Consider the following 16,066-nt stretch of genomic DNA (forward strand, 5'->3'; position numbering starts at 1 on the left):
TTATGAGGAAGCATCTGTGCACATTTTTCCACATTATTCAGCTGTGCTTGCTGCGCGGCGGCGGCTGTTTCCCCCTATTTGAGTGAGACTGGTGGAGAGGAATTATAAGTTCCAGCTGCTATATCTGGCGATTCTGAGAATCTTTTGAGGCAGCCATTGGCATTCTTTTGATTCCCCAGAAGGATTGTCTGACTGGCTGAACTCTGCCGAATCGACATAATGCCTTTACGGTACTATGTAAACCACATTGAGCCTGCAAATAGGTGGGAAAATGTGGGATACAAATGTAACAAATAAAATAACTGCAGCTCCAGTCTTGGGTCTATTTGTGGTGAGCTGGACATGTGAAATCAGAGATGGATGTGCTATGTAGGGCCTTTTTGAGGGATTCTGACTCTTTTCCTATCCTTACTAGCTTTTTAAAGTGCAGCGATTTGTGTTGTCCCCTTCCTAGTTTGTTAGTATTGTATACTGGGTCACTAACTTAGTGCTTGAGGGGGCGGGGGTGTATTGGGAGTCTCTGAATGATCTGTTATTTTTCTGTTTTAATTATTAGACTTTATTATAGGTGGCGTGGAGGGGGGGGCTCTCTCTCGCTCTCTCTCTATCCATCCATCCATCCATGAGGGGGACCCACCCAGTGCCTAAAAATGTGATCTCTTGACCCTCTTCATGGCTATGCAGTGGGTGGGTCAAGTCTAGTTGGTTTGGGAGGGAGGGGATTGTGTGTATTGGGATTGGGCGGGGGGTTCGATTTGGGATGATTGTTCTGTGGTTTGTTTTTCTATTTTAGCTTTCTATATCAATGTATGGCCTTGGGATGGGGTATTTAGCACTTCAAGTTGTACTTTTGTTATGATTCTATGAGGCGTATTTTCAAAGCACTTAGACTTACAAAGTTCCACAGGTTACTCTGGGGCTTTGTAAGTCTAAGTGCTTTGAAAATACACGTCCAAGTGTACTTTGTGTGAGTTTGAAGGTTATACTATTGTAATCTGCACTGGAAATATTAAAACCACACCCATTTTGTTCTTTAATAAAATCGTAATGTTAAAAAAAAGAAAAATGGGTTTTTAACAGCTTAGTAAACTCCAGGTAATCTGAAGTTAGTCTCAGTTCACAGGGAAGGGAGTTCAAACTCCAGTCAGAGTTATAAGCAAATGCCACTGCAAGAATAGATTTGTACTTCACGTTTTCAAAGTGGAACTGTAACAGACCATTATCCCTTGACGTAAGAAGGTGGTCTGTTGTTCCAAAAATTAACAAATTAGCCAAATATTCAGGGGCGGAACCATACAGTGTTATACACTAAGGTGCATAATAGGTACCAGGGCCCCTTCACCAAGGATTACCTCGATGATGCAAAAATGCCCCAATTACCAGAGATGGCCCGCCAAATGCTGTCAGCACCACTTCAGGCGCAGTAAGTACTTAAAGTTCTAAAGGCCTTACACTTGATGGGCAAAAAATTATATTGCAGCTGTGGCTGCAGCCCGAACCACCTGGAGTACCACAGTGGCGAGGAGCCATGATGCAATGTTGTATGTTGGAAAAGAAGAAAGTGGGTGACCTGGCCTCAAGGAGGGGAGACTAGTTCTGTAAAGTTTGGTTGCCCTTTTGAGACACTCTTAACACCTGTTGCGAGAAGTAGACTTTTGAATTGTTAGAGGATTGGTAGGGGGGGAGGGGAGAGTAATGGGAGGTGGATAGAGGGGGGGGCAGGGAGAGGAGGGAGAAAATGAAGTAAAACTGATGACACTCACTACATGATATTTACTAAGTGATATGTAAAATATATGATGGTATGCTGATTGCTGTATAGTGTACATGGGTCATCAATAAAAATTGTTTAAAAAAAATGCCAGTGAGCCTCCACTGGGATCCAGTGCAGGCTCCTCAACAAAAGTGTTACATGTTCAGGCTTTCGTTTACCAAAAATCAGCTTTGCTGCCGTGTTCTGTAGGTCTTGTAAGCACCTTAAGGATGATTTAGAACCTAGATAAATCGAGTTGCAATAATCAAACTGAGAGAGCACTAGCTCCTGTACCACTATTTGAAAGTATTCTTGATTTATAATGCTTTATGTACTGTAATTGCCTCAATTTGACAAAAACTCTCCTAGTAAGTAGCTTGATTTGATTCTTCATGGTTAAGTGTCTCTATCCAGAGTAGTTTTTTATTTGTTTGTTTGTTACATTTGTACCCTGTGCTTTCCCACTCATGGCAGGCTCAATGCGGCTTAAATGGGGCAATGGAGGGTTAAGTGACTTACCCAGAGTCACAAGGAGCTGCCTGTGCATGAAGTGGGAATCGAACTCAGTTCCCCGGGACCAAAGTTCACCACCCTAACCACTAGGCCACTCCTCCACTCCCCTAACTCTGTCAGAGATGTTTTAGTTGATTTTTTTTTCCCCACTTTCAAGTTTTATTTTTTCTCGGACTCCTGAGGCCCTCTTAGGGGATTTCCCCCCTTTTTTTCTCGCTGATTTGCCCCTTTTTCACCATTGCATCATTTGATTTGGTCTCAGCTGTTTTTCTTTCCATAACATTGAAAGTCCCAGTGGCTTCAAGCACTGTGCTCGATGCAGTTAGACCATCTTTGGCACCAACACCCATTTCTGGTGTCTCCAGTGTTTAGGGCCAGACCACAACTCTACTAACTGAATTCTTTGCATGGTTAAGCAGAAAAGAACACTGTTATCTAGAGAGGCTCAAAGAGAAAATTTTTGGAGCCAGGTCCAAATCATTAGCACCAGCATCGGGTGCATCAGTCCCCATGGCTGATAGACCCATGTTTGACATTGGGAATGGGCATGCATTGAGCAGGTCTCCACCTGCCTTGGCCCTGTTCGCTCAGCAGAGCCCCCAGGATCGGTCACAATCAGACCCGACACCAAGGAGGCCTAAGGATTTGATGACGTCCTCGTTGGCACCAAGGGGTGTCTATGTTTGGTACTGTGCGAAGGCCAAGAAGCACAAGCATCGATCCCCCTCTACGCATGGTGCCGGGAGCACTGGGGCACTGAGGGATCCGGTACCCGAGAAGCATAGGCACCGGGAGGAGCGCTGCCCCTCCATCGAGGAAGTGCCGACACAGGGGGTCTCCATTCAGACAGGACCAAGTACCTGAGTTGACACCAGCAATTCAGCAGGCTGTTTCTGAACCGACACCCCAGCCTTTCCCAATGTCAACACTCTTGAGCGCATCCAGGCCATGTTCCAGGAGCATTTGTCAAGGATACTCCAGCAGAGTGAATTGGCATCAGGGTACATGCACCCAGCCATACCTTTACCTGATGCCTCACTGGGCCCTCAGCCTGTGGTGAGGTTACTGACGCTGGCGCTGCATGCAGTACTGGTGTCTACAGCTGCCCATGCTGGTACCCTCTCGTCGTCAATGGAGGAAGGTTCGCCAGAGTCGAGGGTGAATCCTGCGTCTTGACGCCATTCCAGGATAGGACAAGTTCCTAATACTCGAGGCAGGCTCAGTCTCAGCCCTCCCATGAGGAATTCTTTGCTGACACTGAAATGGAGTGCTCATGGGCATCTGATGACAATCCAAAGTACTTCTCAGAGGAATCCTATGGTATCCCATCAGACCCCTCCCCACCAGAGGAGAAACGAAAGTTTCCACCTGAGAGCCTCTCCTTCCCAGCTTTTGTAAAGGAAATGGCGGCTGCTATTCCCATTCATTTCCAGACAGAGGACGAGCCTAGGGCTGAGGTGCTCGAGGTCCTGGACTACAGCTCTCCTCGTAGAGAGGCCGTGACTGTCTTGCTTCAGAGGATCTTGCATGATGTTCAGCTGAAGAACTGGGAGTCCCCTCTATTGGTACTTGTCCTCCCCAAGAAAATTGATACCATGTGTCGGATCCAGAGTTCCCCTAGGTTTGATAAGCTGCAGTTCCCTCATCATTCACTAGTTCCAGAGACTGCTTCGCTGCCCCCAGGCGTCAATTCTCATCTCCCGTATACAGTCATGCCAGCTCTACACTAGTCTCTACTTGCGGAACCTGGTGCGCAGTATGACTGACTTGGCAGTTCCTCTCCCACCAGAGCAGACAGAATCTCTTCACCAGCTGGCCAAGCAGCAGAAGGCATGTTGTAAATTCCTGGCCAGGGGCGCTTACGATACTTTTGATGTAGCATCCAGAATCTCTTCACAGAATATAGTGATGCGCAGACTCTCATGGCTGCGTGTCTCTGACTTGAACCCGGTGGTCCAGCAGGGGTTAGCGGATGTCATATGCTGCTTTCTTTTTGGAGAAGGTGAAGGTGATTGCGGACCTCATCAGAAAGCACACTGATACCATCGATACTCTCTGCCACAGACACCTTCTGCACCCTCTTCATCCAGGATGTTTTCAGGCAAGTCGAAGAGAGCTGCCTACTACTCAGAGGCATAGGTACGCTCATCCTCAGCAGACTCAGGCCCAGCACATTGTTCTCAGCAGTGTGCGCCTAATGCCCAGCCGGCTGCCTACTCAAAACAGGAGACAAGTGTTTGGCTCCAGCAGCGCATAGCCACCGTAACAGTGACTGTTCCAGACAACCTACTGGTGGGAGGGAGGCCGAGTTTGTTTTTTTAATTCCCTCTCCCCCCCCCCCCCCCCCCCCCCAAGAAAGGTGGCCCATTTTAACCTCCCGATTGGTGGGTTCTCCAAATAGCCCATACCACCAGGGAAAGAAGGGAAAGGATTCTATTCCAGGTACTTTCTAGTACCAAAGAAGACCGGGGGTGGGGAGGATGCATCCAGTGGTGTGCTGGAGCTGGCTCGCACCAGCTCTGCAGAGCCAGTTGTTAACTTTTGAGCAACTTTGCGAGCCGGTTGTTGTGCTGTCAGCCGGGACTTGAAGGTTTGTTTTTTTTTTCCCCACAAATTGAAGCAGGAGGCTGGAGGCACTCATGCCCAAACACACCAGCTGTCACTTGATATTGGTGCATGCATGGTGTGTGGCAACCCTGCCTCCTCGTGCTGCACTGCAGGCAAGAGATTTGTGTGCTCGTGGGCTGGCTCACCTCAGCAGCACTCCTGATCACAGCTCAGCTCAGCTGGTCGTGGAGCTGTACCGTCCAACACTCAACTTGGCTGCTCCACTGCTGTGCTCCTGAGAATTCAGCTGCCAGTGAGGACAGAGGAGACAGGAGAGCCCTGCTGGCTGCTGGGCTGATTGTTCATCGTTGCTACAGAAGTGCACAGCAGCATTACCTGGTAAGAATTTAAGCAGACTTGTTGCTGGGCCCGTTTGTTAGGGGAGGGCAAGTCCGAGTTCTGATTCTCTCTCACCTGCTGGCCCTCCCACTGCCCCATGCGTTTAACATGAACCTTTTGTCCCTTCAGTTTCTTCCCTCCCTCAACCTCTTTCCTCCTCCCCCCCCCCCCCCCCCCCCCCCCCAGTTGCCAATCCTACCGTACCTGCAGGCGGTGGTTAGGACAGGATGCCAGCATCGGGGTCCTTCTGCTGCCACGTCCCGCCTACTCTGATTCAACTTGCTGTTTCCGCGTAGGCAGGACGCGGCAGTTAAAGGACACCGTCAGGACCAAGGAGGTTTGAAGTGATGAGCCGCCTATCTACTCCACGGTAAGCAAGGAAGCCAATTTGGTTAATCTCTGTTTTCACTCCCCCGCATATCTGTCATCTCCTCTAGAACACTGAAATCAAAGCAAGCAAACCTATGAGCTGCTGCATTGCTGCGTCCACGTTGTCGTTCTTTATTGTTTGTCCATCTTTAACAAGTCTAAAGCTGTTTCAATTGGATAGGAGTAGTGCCTTAAATGGTAGAGGTCAAATGTTTTTGATGTATTTAAAAAAAAAAAAAAACCTAATAAAAAGTTCTTGTTTTTGTTTTTTTAATTTATTTGAAAGCGTCCCATAAGATATAAATATCTTGAAATAACAATTGAATATCACTAAAACATCTTTAAAATTATTATAGCTGGTAGGAACAGCAATTTTAAACTCTGTATTTTGTGCTCATTTTTCTACACTAAAAATAAATAAATACACTTCCTGTATACAATACAGATGGCCAAATTTCAGTGAGGATATCCTGTTTCCTGATGGGTTCATCTTAACTGTTGTTGTAATATACCTTGGGAGGCCTGGTGTTATAAAGATGATGGAATATATTGAAATTAAATGGAAGTAGAATTAAACTCTCCTTTCATTGGGGTACATGGAATCAGATCTTAATCTGTTTTGTAGAAGTTTACCTTTTAGATACACACATGGATTATTCTGTTTTGAACATGTTTCAGAAGCAAGTGGTTTTATTAGTCAAAATAAAAATAAATATTTTGTTTCATGCAGATTTCTTTTGTTTAAACATAAATGGCCCATAAGCCCCTAATGCAGCCCATTGGTTTTCTTATATTTTGTTTTTGTGATAAATTATACTGTGCCAAAACTGAAAACTCTTATCTCTATCTGGTCGATAATAAAAGGAGCTCATTGTGAACACTATCCACCATAAAAGGTTGTTTTGTGGCTGTACATGAAGAATTATGATATTGACTAAATATGTGTATGTGTGTGTCCCTAGTCCTGCATCCTAAAATATATAATCCTTTCAAGAAATCCAGTTAATCTTTTAACTTAGTGGAACATAACCACAGAGTCATGGTATGGTCACATTTTCAATATGGCAATACTAGGGCTCATCTAAGGAACAGCCAGGTTATTTTGAGTTAGTCTTCACTGGACCAAACTTGCTTTCCTTGTGCCATCACTATCCAGCAGGTAGGCAATGTCTTAAAAGATGGAGGATAAAGGATTTTTTTTTTTTTTTAACATTAAAAGAAGGTAAATTTGGATGTAAGGATTGTTTGAAAGCATGCTCTATCCCCGGATATAGCCAGCTCTGCAATTCTTTTTTTTTTTTTTGGGGGGGGGGGGGGCGCAGAGGGGGGGGGGGGGGCAAAGGTGGACCAGGGAGAGAGCCTGTTGTTAAAAATTTACCAGCACACCACTGGATGCATTCCATCCTATACCTTGGGGCTTGAACAAATTCCTGGTGAAAAGTTCAGGATTTTTTCCCTGGGCACCCTTCTCCTAATGATTTAGGCTCAAGATTGGCTATGCTCTCTGAACATAAAGGATGCCCACATTCATAACACGATACTTCTAGGCCACAGAAATATCTCAGATTTCAGATGGGAACACATCACTTTCAGTATCACGTGTTGCCATTTGGCCTCGCGTCAACTCCCAGGGTTTTCACCAAATGTCTAGCGGTAGTCAGCCTGGCTGACACTGAGCCAGGTCATGCAACCGCACGAGTGGTCACTCAGCATGGGCATTGCCTGTGAGATTTCTGAGTGTGGGGCACTCTCTGGGTGGATCTCTTTGCCACTCCATTCAATCACAAAGTCCTTCAGTACTGTTCCAGATACAGGGCATATGACAGGCCAACTTTGAATGCCTTCCTCCTCCGTTGGGGAAATGGCTTTCTGTATGCATATATATCCCATCCCTCTAATAGGTAAAACTTTGCTGAAACTCAGGCAAGACCAGGGAACCATGATCCTAATCTCCCCATGTTGGACCAGATAGATCTGGTTCCCTCTTCTGGAGTTACTCTCCATAGAACCTTGGAGGTTTGGAGTGTTTTCTGACTCCTATAATGCTGAATGAGGGATCTCTTCTACATCCCATCTTTCAGTCCCTGGCCCTCACAGCCTTGATATTGAGAGCTTAGAATTTCCTTCCTTATGTTCCTGATGGTGTCTCCAGGGTGTTGCTGACTTCCAGGAAAGATTCCACCAAAAGGTGTTATTCTTTCAAGTGGAGGAGGTTTGCTGTCTGGTTTCTAGCCCTACATAGACCCTGCTTGAATACTTTCTGTACCTCTGAGTCTGGTCTTAAGACCAACTCTTTAAGGGTTCATCTCACTGCAATTAGTGCTTACCAGCACCGTTTGGAAGGTAAGCCCATCTCTAGACAGTCTCTAGTTCACTTCATGAGAGGTTTGCTGTTGACAAAGCCCTCTGCCAAACCTCAGCCTGTGTCATGAGACCTCAACGTTGTCCTCACCCAGCTGAAGAAAGCTCCATTTGAGCCACTTAATTCCTGTCATCTGAAGTGCTTGACCTGGAAGGTCTTCGTTACAAGACGTACAAGGAGAAACTTACTGACCTGAACATGTATACCCTGGAGGAAAGGAGAAACAGGGGTGATTGATTTGATATAGACATTCAAATATTTGAAAGGTATTAATCCACAAACAAACCTTTCTTGGAGACGGGAAGGTGGTAGAACTAGAGGATGTGAATTGAGGTTGAAGGGGGGCAGACTCAGGAAAAAATGCCAGGAAGTATTTTTTCACGGAGAGGATGGTGGATACTTGGAATGCCTTCCCGCGGGAGGAGGTGAAGATGAAAACGGTAACGGAATTCAAAAATGTGTGGGATAAACACACAGGAATCCTGTTCAGAAGGAATGGACTCACAAAAGCTTAGCAGAGATTGGGTAGCAACACCAGTAATTGGGAAGCAAAGCTATTGCTGGGCAGACTTCTATGGTCTGTGCCCTGAAAATGGCAAGGACAAATCAAGGTCAGGTATACTTATAAAGTAACGCATACAATAAGTTTATTTTGTTGGGCAGCCTGGATGGACCATACAGGTCTTTATCTGCCATCATCTACTATATTACTATGTCTTGTTTGTGGTGGCTGTAACTTCAGCTCACAGGGTCAGTGAGCTTCAGGCTATAGTAACATATCCACCTTACACAAAATTTCATCAAAAAAGAGTAGTTCTCCACAAGTTCCTGCCTAAGGTTGTAAAGGCATTCCATTTTAATCAGTCTATAGTCCTTCCAACGTTTTTTTCCAAGCCTCATGCCCTTCCTGGCAAATGCACATTGCACACCTTGGACTGCAAGCGAGCATTTGCCTTTTACTTGGAGCGGACTAGGCCCTACAGCCAGTCTACCCAGCTTTTTGTTTCTTTTAATCCCAACAGGATGAGGAGTCGCCATCAGGAAACGCACAGTCTCCGGTTGGCTGTTAGATTGCATGTCTTTTACTTATTCCCAGGGTGGTCTGACGCTTGAGTCATGTCAAGGCTCATAATGTCAGATCCGTGGCTACATCGGTAGCCTGCTTGTCAGTCTCCATAGAGGAGATCTGCAAGGCTGTGACGTGGTCTTCGGTCCGCATATTTACATCTCATTACTGCCTTGAGCAGGATACCTGATGTGACAGCCAGTTCGGTCATACAGCCTTGCAGAATCTGGTGTCTAGAATCCAACTCCACCCTCCTAGGCCCAGTTTATGTTCCAGGCTGCACTTTCACAACAAGTATGTATGTAGCTACAGGTTTATTAACTTTGAGGCCGATGTTTCGAATCCCTATTGTCCTAGCATTGTTATTTTCAGTGAGCCTGGATCTAGGGATTCCCACATGTGAATACAGCTGGGACAACTTGTACTTGGAGAATGCAAAGTTACTCACCTGTAGCAGGTGTTCTCAGAGGACAGCAGGCCAGGTATTCTCACACACCCTCCCTCCTCACCTAGGTGTTATATTCCTTAGCTATCTTACCTGACTGAGGGGCCCGCGCTTGTGCGTCAAATGGGAAGGCACCCACACATATGCAGTCGGACGCTGCTAGAATTTTCTTGAAACATCTGTACGCTAACCAGAGTCCGCACTGGGCTCAGTCAGATGTCACCCACGTGAGAATACCTGGCATTCTGTCCTTGGAGAACACCAGCTACAGGTGAGTAACTTGCTATACTGGTATATGTTAATTTGAATGTTTCATTAGTATTTAATACCTTTCTCTACATTTTAATGACCTTTTGTTTTTCTTGTCATCACTTGTTATACCTTTATTCCAGCCTTGATTTGTAGAACCAGAGAACATTATTTCCAGTTTCCATATTCTCCTAAATCCATAGTTGATGTAGCTTAATTCTTTGTTAACATGGAGATATTTAATAATTAAAACAATATGAATGGTACCATTTTTCATTTCATATGTGTCTCCCAAGTTACACTGTAATGTCTTGAAGTCAGTGATTATAAGTGTATTCATCAAAAGACTTCTTTATTCTGCTTAATTTTTCAATCTTGGATTTAAAGTGGTTTCTCTTTTGGGGGTTTTTTTCAGTGTCCAGATTCTGCCTGCAAACAGGACCTCCTGGCTTATCTTCAGCGCATTGCATTATACTGCCACCAGCTGAATATCTGCAGTAAAGTTAAAGCAGAAGTTCAGAATCTTGGGGGAGAACTTGTTGTGTCAGGAGTAAGTACCTGAATTTTACACATCTGTGAATCTTTCATAACCTGTTTTTTCTCAAATTTTTATTTTCACCCTAGATTTTTAAAACAGACTTGGAACACTGAGCAAAAATGGGTTAATTTTGTTTCAGCCACTGTTATCTTAAATTGTATGAGGTCCAAGACAGGTTGTTTTGCACACCACGCTGTGAGAATCCATGAAGGTTGAAGAATAGCAGGAGTATCAGTGTTTTCTCTGAGGACAAGCAGGCCATATTCTCACATGTAGGTGACGTCATCCGTGTCAACTGGTGCGGAGCATTAAAAAGCTAATATTGCTTTAAGAGCATACACGGTGTCCCCACTGCGCATGCGCGAGTGCCTTCCCGCCTGCCAAGAGAGCGCTGGACCAGCAGTTTCTTATCTGCTGTAAGGAGAGGACGCGCTATTTGTGACTTCTTACACTGTCTGGTGCATGAGTACTTTTTTCGAGTGGTTTGTGCCTACCCTAGGAAAATTAATTTTTTTTTCCTTTTTTTGCTTTTTTTTCGCCTTCTTTTTCAGGCAGATGATCAAAAGCCCCACGCTGTTCCGAACAGCGCTCTAAAATAGCACTGGAACAGCACGGGACGCTATTAGACCTATGATCAGAGATAATGCATGCAAATTTAAAACAGCGCAATTATCTCTGATTATGGGATAGAAGTGCGGGAGAATTGTGCCTGAGCATGCGCTCAACACAATCCTCCCTCACTTGATTGACAGGTCTGGGCTGGAGACCAACGAAAAGAGAAGGACGCCCTAGTGTGTGGCCTAGTGGTTAGGGTGGTGGGCTTTGGTCCTGAGGAACTGAGTTCAATTCCCACTTCAGGCACAGGCAGCTCCTTGTGACTCTGGGCAAGTCACTTAACCCTCCATTGCCCCACGTAAGCCGCATTGAGCCTGCCATGAGTGGGAAAGCGTGGGGTACAAATGTAACAAAAATAAATCTTTAAATCGGAAGATGGACGTCCTCAACTGCCCTGTTGCAGGGACGGCCATATTTCAAGGGGGGTGTCGGAGGTCTTTCTCATAGAAACATCCAATTTTGGCCGTCCTTAACTGCCCATTGCAGAAACGTCCAAATGTTGGACATCCTCAACTGCCCCGTCACAGAAACGTCCAAATTTGGACGTCCTCAACTGCCCTCGCTGGCAGGTTTGCTGTAGGGGGGAATGGGGGCCTGCCATTCCTCCCAAATGATCTGCAAACCCTAACGCCAGCTCGGAGCTGTCTTGGGTGTCTGGGGCCTGATCATAACCCATTCCAGCTGTGTTCTGTCATCTTATGAAGAAAAGAACCCAGCTGGCCAGAGGGTCTCAGCTTTTGGAGCCTGGTCCAAATCCATAACGTTGGTATCTGCATCGATTTCAAGAGTTGCATCGGTCCACATGGCTGCTAGATCTGTCTCGGACACTGGGGGTGGGCGTGCATCAAGTAGGTCTCCCTCTGCCTCAGTGCCGACTGCTATGCAGGGTCCCTGGGACTGGTCAGCATCAGACCCAAATCCGAGGTGATGTGAGGATTCGATGTTGTCCTCTTCAGTTCTGAGGAGTGTCTTTGACTGGCATCGGGTGAAAGCCAAGAAGCATCAGCATCGATCCCACTCAACACATGGTGCCGGTAGCTCCGGCCCACCAAAGGAGCCCCTGGTCCCCAAGAAGCAGCCGCAGTGTGAGGCCCACTCCCTCTCCATACAAGAGTGCCAATGCGCAGGTCTCCATGAGTCAGGACCCGGCACCTGTTTTGACCCCGGCAGTTCAGCAGCCTGACTCTGACCTGATGCCCCAGCCTTTCCTGATTGGCCTTTCTCAATGAGCACATATGGGTTATGCTCTATGAGCACTTGGCGAGGCTTTTACAACAGAGTGCATCGGCATCTGATGTGCTTGCACCTGCCATGCTGCTTTCTGCTGCCCTGCTAGGCCCTCAGCCTACAGTGATGTCTGAAGACGCCAGTGCCGCCTGTGCATACACCCCCTCGATGATGGCAGAAGCTTCGCCGGAGCAGAGGGTGGAGCAGAGACACCTCAACGCCCATCTGAAGAACATGGTTCTTCCCTATCTTGGCAGGCTCAGTCTCTACCCTCCCATGAGGAGTTCTTTGCAGACACTGATGAGGAGCACTCACGGGAGTCTGATGAGAATCCACAGTACTTCTCTGAGGAGGAGTCCTATGGTATTCCATCTGACCCTTCCCTTCTTAGGAAAGAAGAAAATCTCCACCTGAGAGGCGTTCATTTCCATTTTTTGTTAGGGAAATGGTGGCTGCCATTCCAGTTAATTTAGAGACAGAGGATGAGCCCAAGGCAGAGATGTTCAAGGACCTGGACTGATTCCTCTCCTAGGGAGGCTGTGATGGTCTCACTTCACTAGATCTTATGAGATGTTCAGATGAAGAACTTGGAGGTCCTCTCTGTCGGTTCCTGTCTTGCCCAAGAAGATACATGATGTACCAGATCCAGAGCACCCCTAGGTTTGATAGTCCCCAGTTGCTTCATTACTCTTTGTTATTCCTTGGTAGTGGAATCCATGGCCAAGTTCTAGGAACTATGCTTTGGTGAACCTTGGCACAAAAGCTACAACCCTGGATTCTTTTGGGCGGAAGTTGTATCAGGCCTCTATTCTCTTCCGTATTCAATCTTATCAGCTATATATGAGCCTATACTTGTGGAACATGGTACGCAGTATGTCTGATTTCACGGATTCTGTGACAGGAGCAGGCCAAAGTTCTTGGCCAGAGACGCCTATGACACCTTTATGGTGGCGTCCAGGATCTCTGCCCAAAGTATAGCAATGTTCAGACTCTTATGGTTGCGTGTCTCTGAATTGGACCCATCAGTCCAGCAGAGGTTGGCAGATGCCATGTGCTGGGGAGATAACCTTTTTGGAGACAAGGTAGGAGGAAGTGGCTGACCTCATCAAGAAAAACACCGACACCATTGATACACTCTCTCTCACCGGACGTCTTCTGCACCTTCCTCCTCATCTTGGAGGTTTTTGAGCAAGTAGAAGAGGGGTCCCTACTACTGTGAGACATAGGTACACTCCTTCTCGCTAACCTCAGCAGGCTCTGTCCCCAGCACACTCATTCTCATCAACAGTGTGCACTCAAGGCCCAGCCAGCTCCCCAGTCAAAGCTGGGGATGAGCTTTTTACTGGCTCCAGCAGAGCATAGCTGCAGTAAAAGCGGCCATCCTGGATGATCTGCCAGTTGGGGGGAGCCAGAATTGTTTTTTTTCCTGGAAAGGTGGCCCCTTTTAATCTCCAACCAGTAGGTTCTTCAAATAGTCCGTCTCGGTAACATCCTGCTTTGGCGTCAGACCAACAAATAGCAGTCAGAGAGCCTCTTGCTTCAGCTCTCAGCACAAGCAGGTACTTGTAGATGAACTTTCTGCCCTTCTAAATGCCTATGCGGTCAAACTCGCTCCACCAGGTGAAGAAGGAAGGGGATTCTATTCCAGATATTTCCTTGTGCCAAAGAAAACTGGGGGGGGGGGGGGGGGGGGGATTTGTCTCATCCTAGACCTAAGGACCCTAAGCAAATTCCTGGTCAAAGGAAACTTCAGGATAGTTTCCCTAGGCACCCTTCTCCCCATGAGTCAGGAAAATGATTAGCTATGCTCCCTGGACTTAAAGGATGCTTACACTCGCATCCCGATACTTCCAGTTCAAAGGAAGAGTCTTCGATTTCAACTGAGGACACATCACTTCAGTAGCACTTCCAGTTGCCTTTTGATGTTGTGTCAGCTTCCAGGGTTTTCACAAGTGTCTTGCAGGAATCGCAGCGTCGCAACTCAGACTGAGGTCCATTTGTTCTCCGAGGACAGCAGAACTAGTTTTCACACATACTCTTCCACCTCCCCTAGGAGTTGCATTCTTGTCTATATTTTATTTGGATTTTGCTCACACCTTTTTCAGTAGTAGCTCAAGGTGAGTTACATTTGGGTACACTGGGTATTTCTCTGTCGCTGGAGGGCTCACAATCTACTTTTGTACCTGAGGCAATGGAGCGATAAGTGACTTGCCCAAGATCACAACGAGCAGCAGTGAGATTTAAACCAGCCATATCTGGATGTCAAGACTGGTGCTTTAACCACTAGGCGTCTCCACTATATGCTGTTGGATTAGACTTGCTGTCCCGCACGTCTCTGGGCAGGAAGGCACTCATTCATGAGTGGTGCGTACCTAATAATGGCTTCTTAAAGAGATATGAATGCTGGGTAGCGTCCATACCAGGGCTTTGTCGGGGACGTCAACCACAAGTGAGGATACTAGTACTGACTGTTGTTCTCAGAGAACATCTGCTATAGGTGAATAATTTCACTTTTTTGGTAGTTCTTTATTTTCACATAATAAATTAGAATGATTCCACCTGTGAGTTTGAGCATTGAGTTGCCTGAATTTTCTCTTAATGGGATTACATTTGTTGTGTTTTGGTAGAAAGTGGCATACAGGATACAGCTTCCGGTTTTGTTAGCCCTGCAGTGACTTGGAGTTCAGACAATAGTGTGGTTTTATTATGCTATAAATCAGGTTTTATTTTGCTGTTGGCCCTTTATAAATGGTCCAGTAGCTTGATTTATGATATAATAAAAAAGAACTGTTCCATTGTAGCTATTTTGATTCATTACATTCCTGAGTTGACTGGAAACTGGGGTCTTCCAGCATCTGCTCTGGTTTTGGGTAATCTCCTTTTAGATAAACATTGTTATATACAGTGATATGAAAAAGATTTTGCTCCCCTCCTTATTTCCTCTATTATTGCATATCACACTGGATAGTTTCTGGTCATGAAACAAAATGTAACATTAGGCAAAGAGAACCTGATGAACAAATAAGTTTTAAAACTATTATGCCATTTAAGGAACAAACACCCGTGTGAAAAAGTAACTGCCCCCTAAATGTAATAACTGGCAATTCCTCTTTTAGCAGAAATAATTACATCCAAACGCTACCTTTAATTTGATATCAGTCTTTCATGTTGCAAATGTAGACCACATTGGCTAATAGTAGAAAGTACTAGTTGGTGACAATTTTCATTTTTAGGCAGTATTTTCTGAAGGTCACTTCTTTTCTGAGCAGTTGATATTTCTGCAGTAAATGAATGTGGTGGAAAGCTCATTAATTTCGTCATGGTGGTTATTACAGAGCTTCAGAGCTACTGACTTCATGTGCACCAGTGCCTTTTTAAAATTGATAAATCCACTTGATCTGACAATATTTCAATTGCAGGACACCTTAACAACATATAAATACACTCCTTGCAATATAATTTCTTGATAAGGAAACTTCAGTCTGTCACTATATAATCACTTCTATATGGACCCTCAGAAAATTTGGCATACTTAAAGCACAATAGTTCTTTAGTGCGATAGCTGCCCACTCATCTATCCAAGAACATTTTTTTAGAAACATTTTTTGCAAAAAATAATTTTCAAATATAGTCTTCTGAAGATTTTCATTATAGTTAGCTTTCATATAGCTGTTATAAAACCGGACCTACTGCCAGCATGGCTAAGTTTTGAGTTCTTCATCATGCTGCTTGTAGCAATTATGCCATTCGGACTTCTACCCTGATGAAGAGGGAAAAGCCTTCAGGGACAACCTACCTGTCTCTAGAGTGGGTTTCATGTTTAAGCCCTTGATCGCCTTTTGATCCAGACATCAAGCTCAGACTTATTACAGGTAGTTTGAGGTAGAGTGTATAATGAACAGGGATTTGGGCGTTCAGGTAGGAGCAGTGTTGTGCTGGTAAATTTTTAACAGGCTCTCTCCCCAGTCCATCTCTGCGCCCCC

General features: G+C 45.6%; 1 protein-coding gene across 2 annotated transcripts in view; it reads left to right on the plus strand.

Moving 5' to 3' along the window:
• Positions 1–16,066, plus strand: part of CTNNA1 (catenin alpha 1) — a 449,363-nt gene that overhangs the window by 412,072 nt on the left and 21,225 nt on the right. For both annotated transcript variants that reach the window (XM_030212635.1, XM_030212634.1), the window contains one exon: positions 10,119–10,253. In XM_030212635.1, coding sequence (XP_030068495.1) covers positions 10,119–10,253 — 135 coding nt within the window. The remainder of the gene's footprint in view (positions 1–10,118; positions 10,254–16,066) is intronic.

The sequence above is a fragment of the Microcaecilia unicolor genome, chromosome 8 (genome assembly GCF_901765095.1).
Source record: "Microcaecilia unicolor chromosome 8, aMicUni1.1, whole genome shotgun sequence".
Taxonomy (NCBI): Eukaryota; Metazoa; Chordata; class Amphibia; order Gymnophiona; family Siphonopidae; genus Microcaecilia; species Microcaecilia unicolor.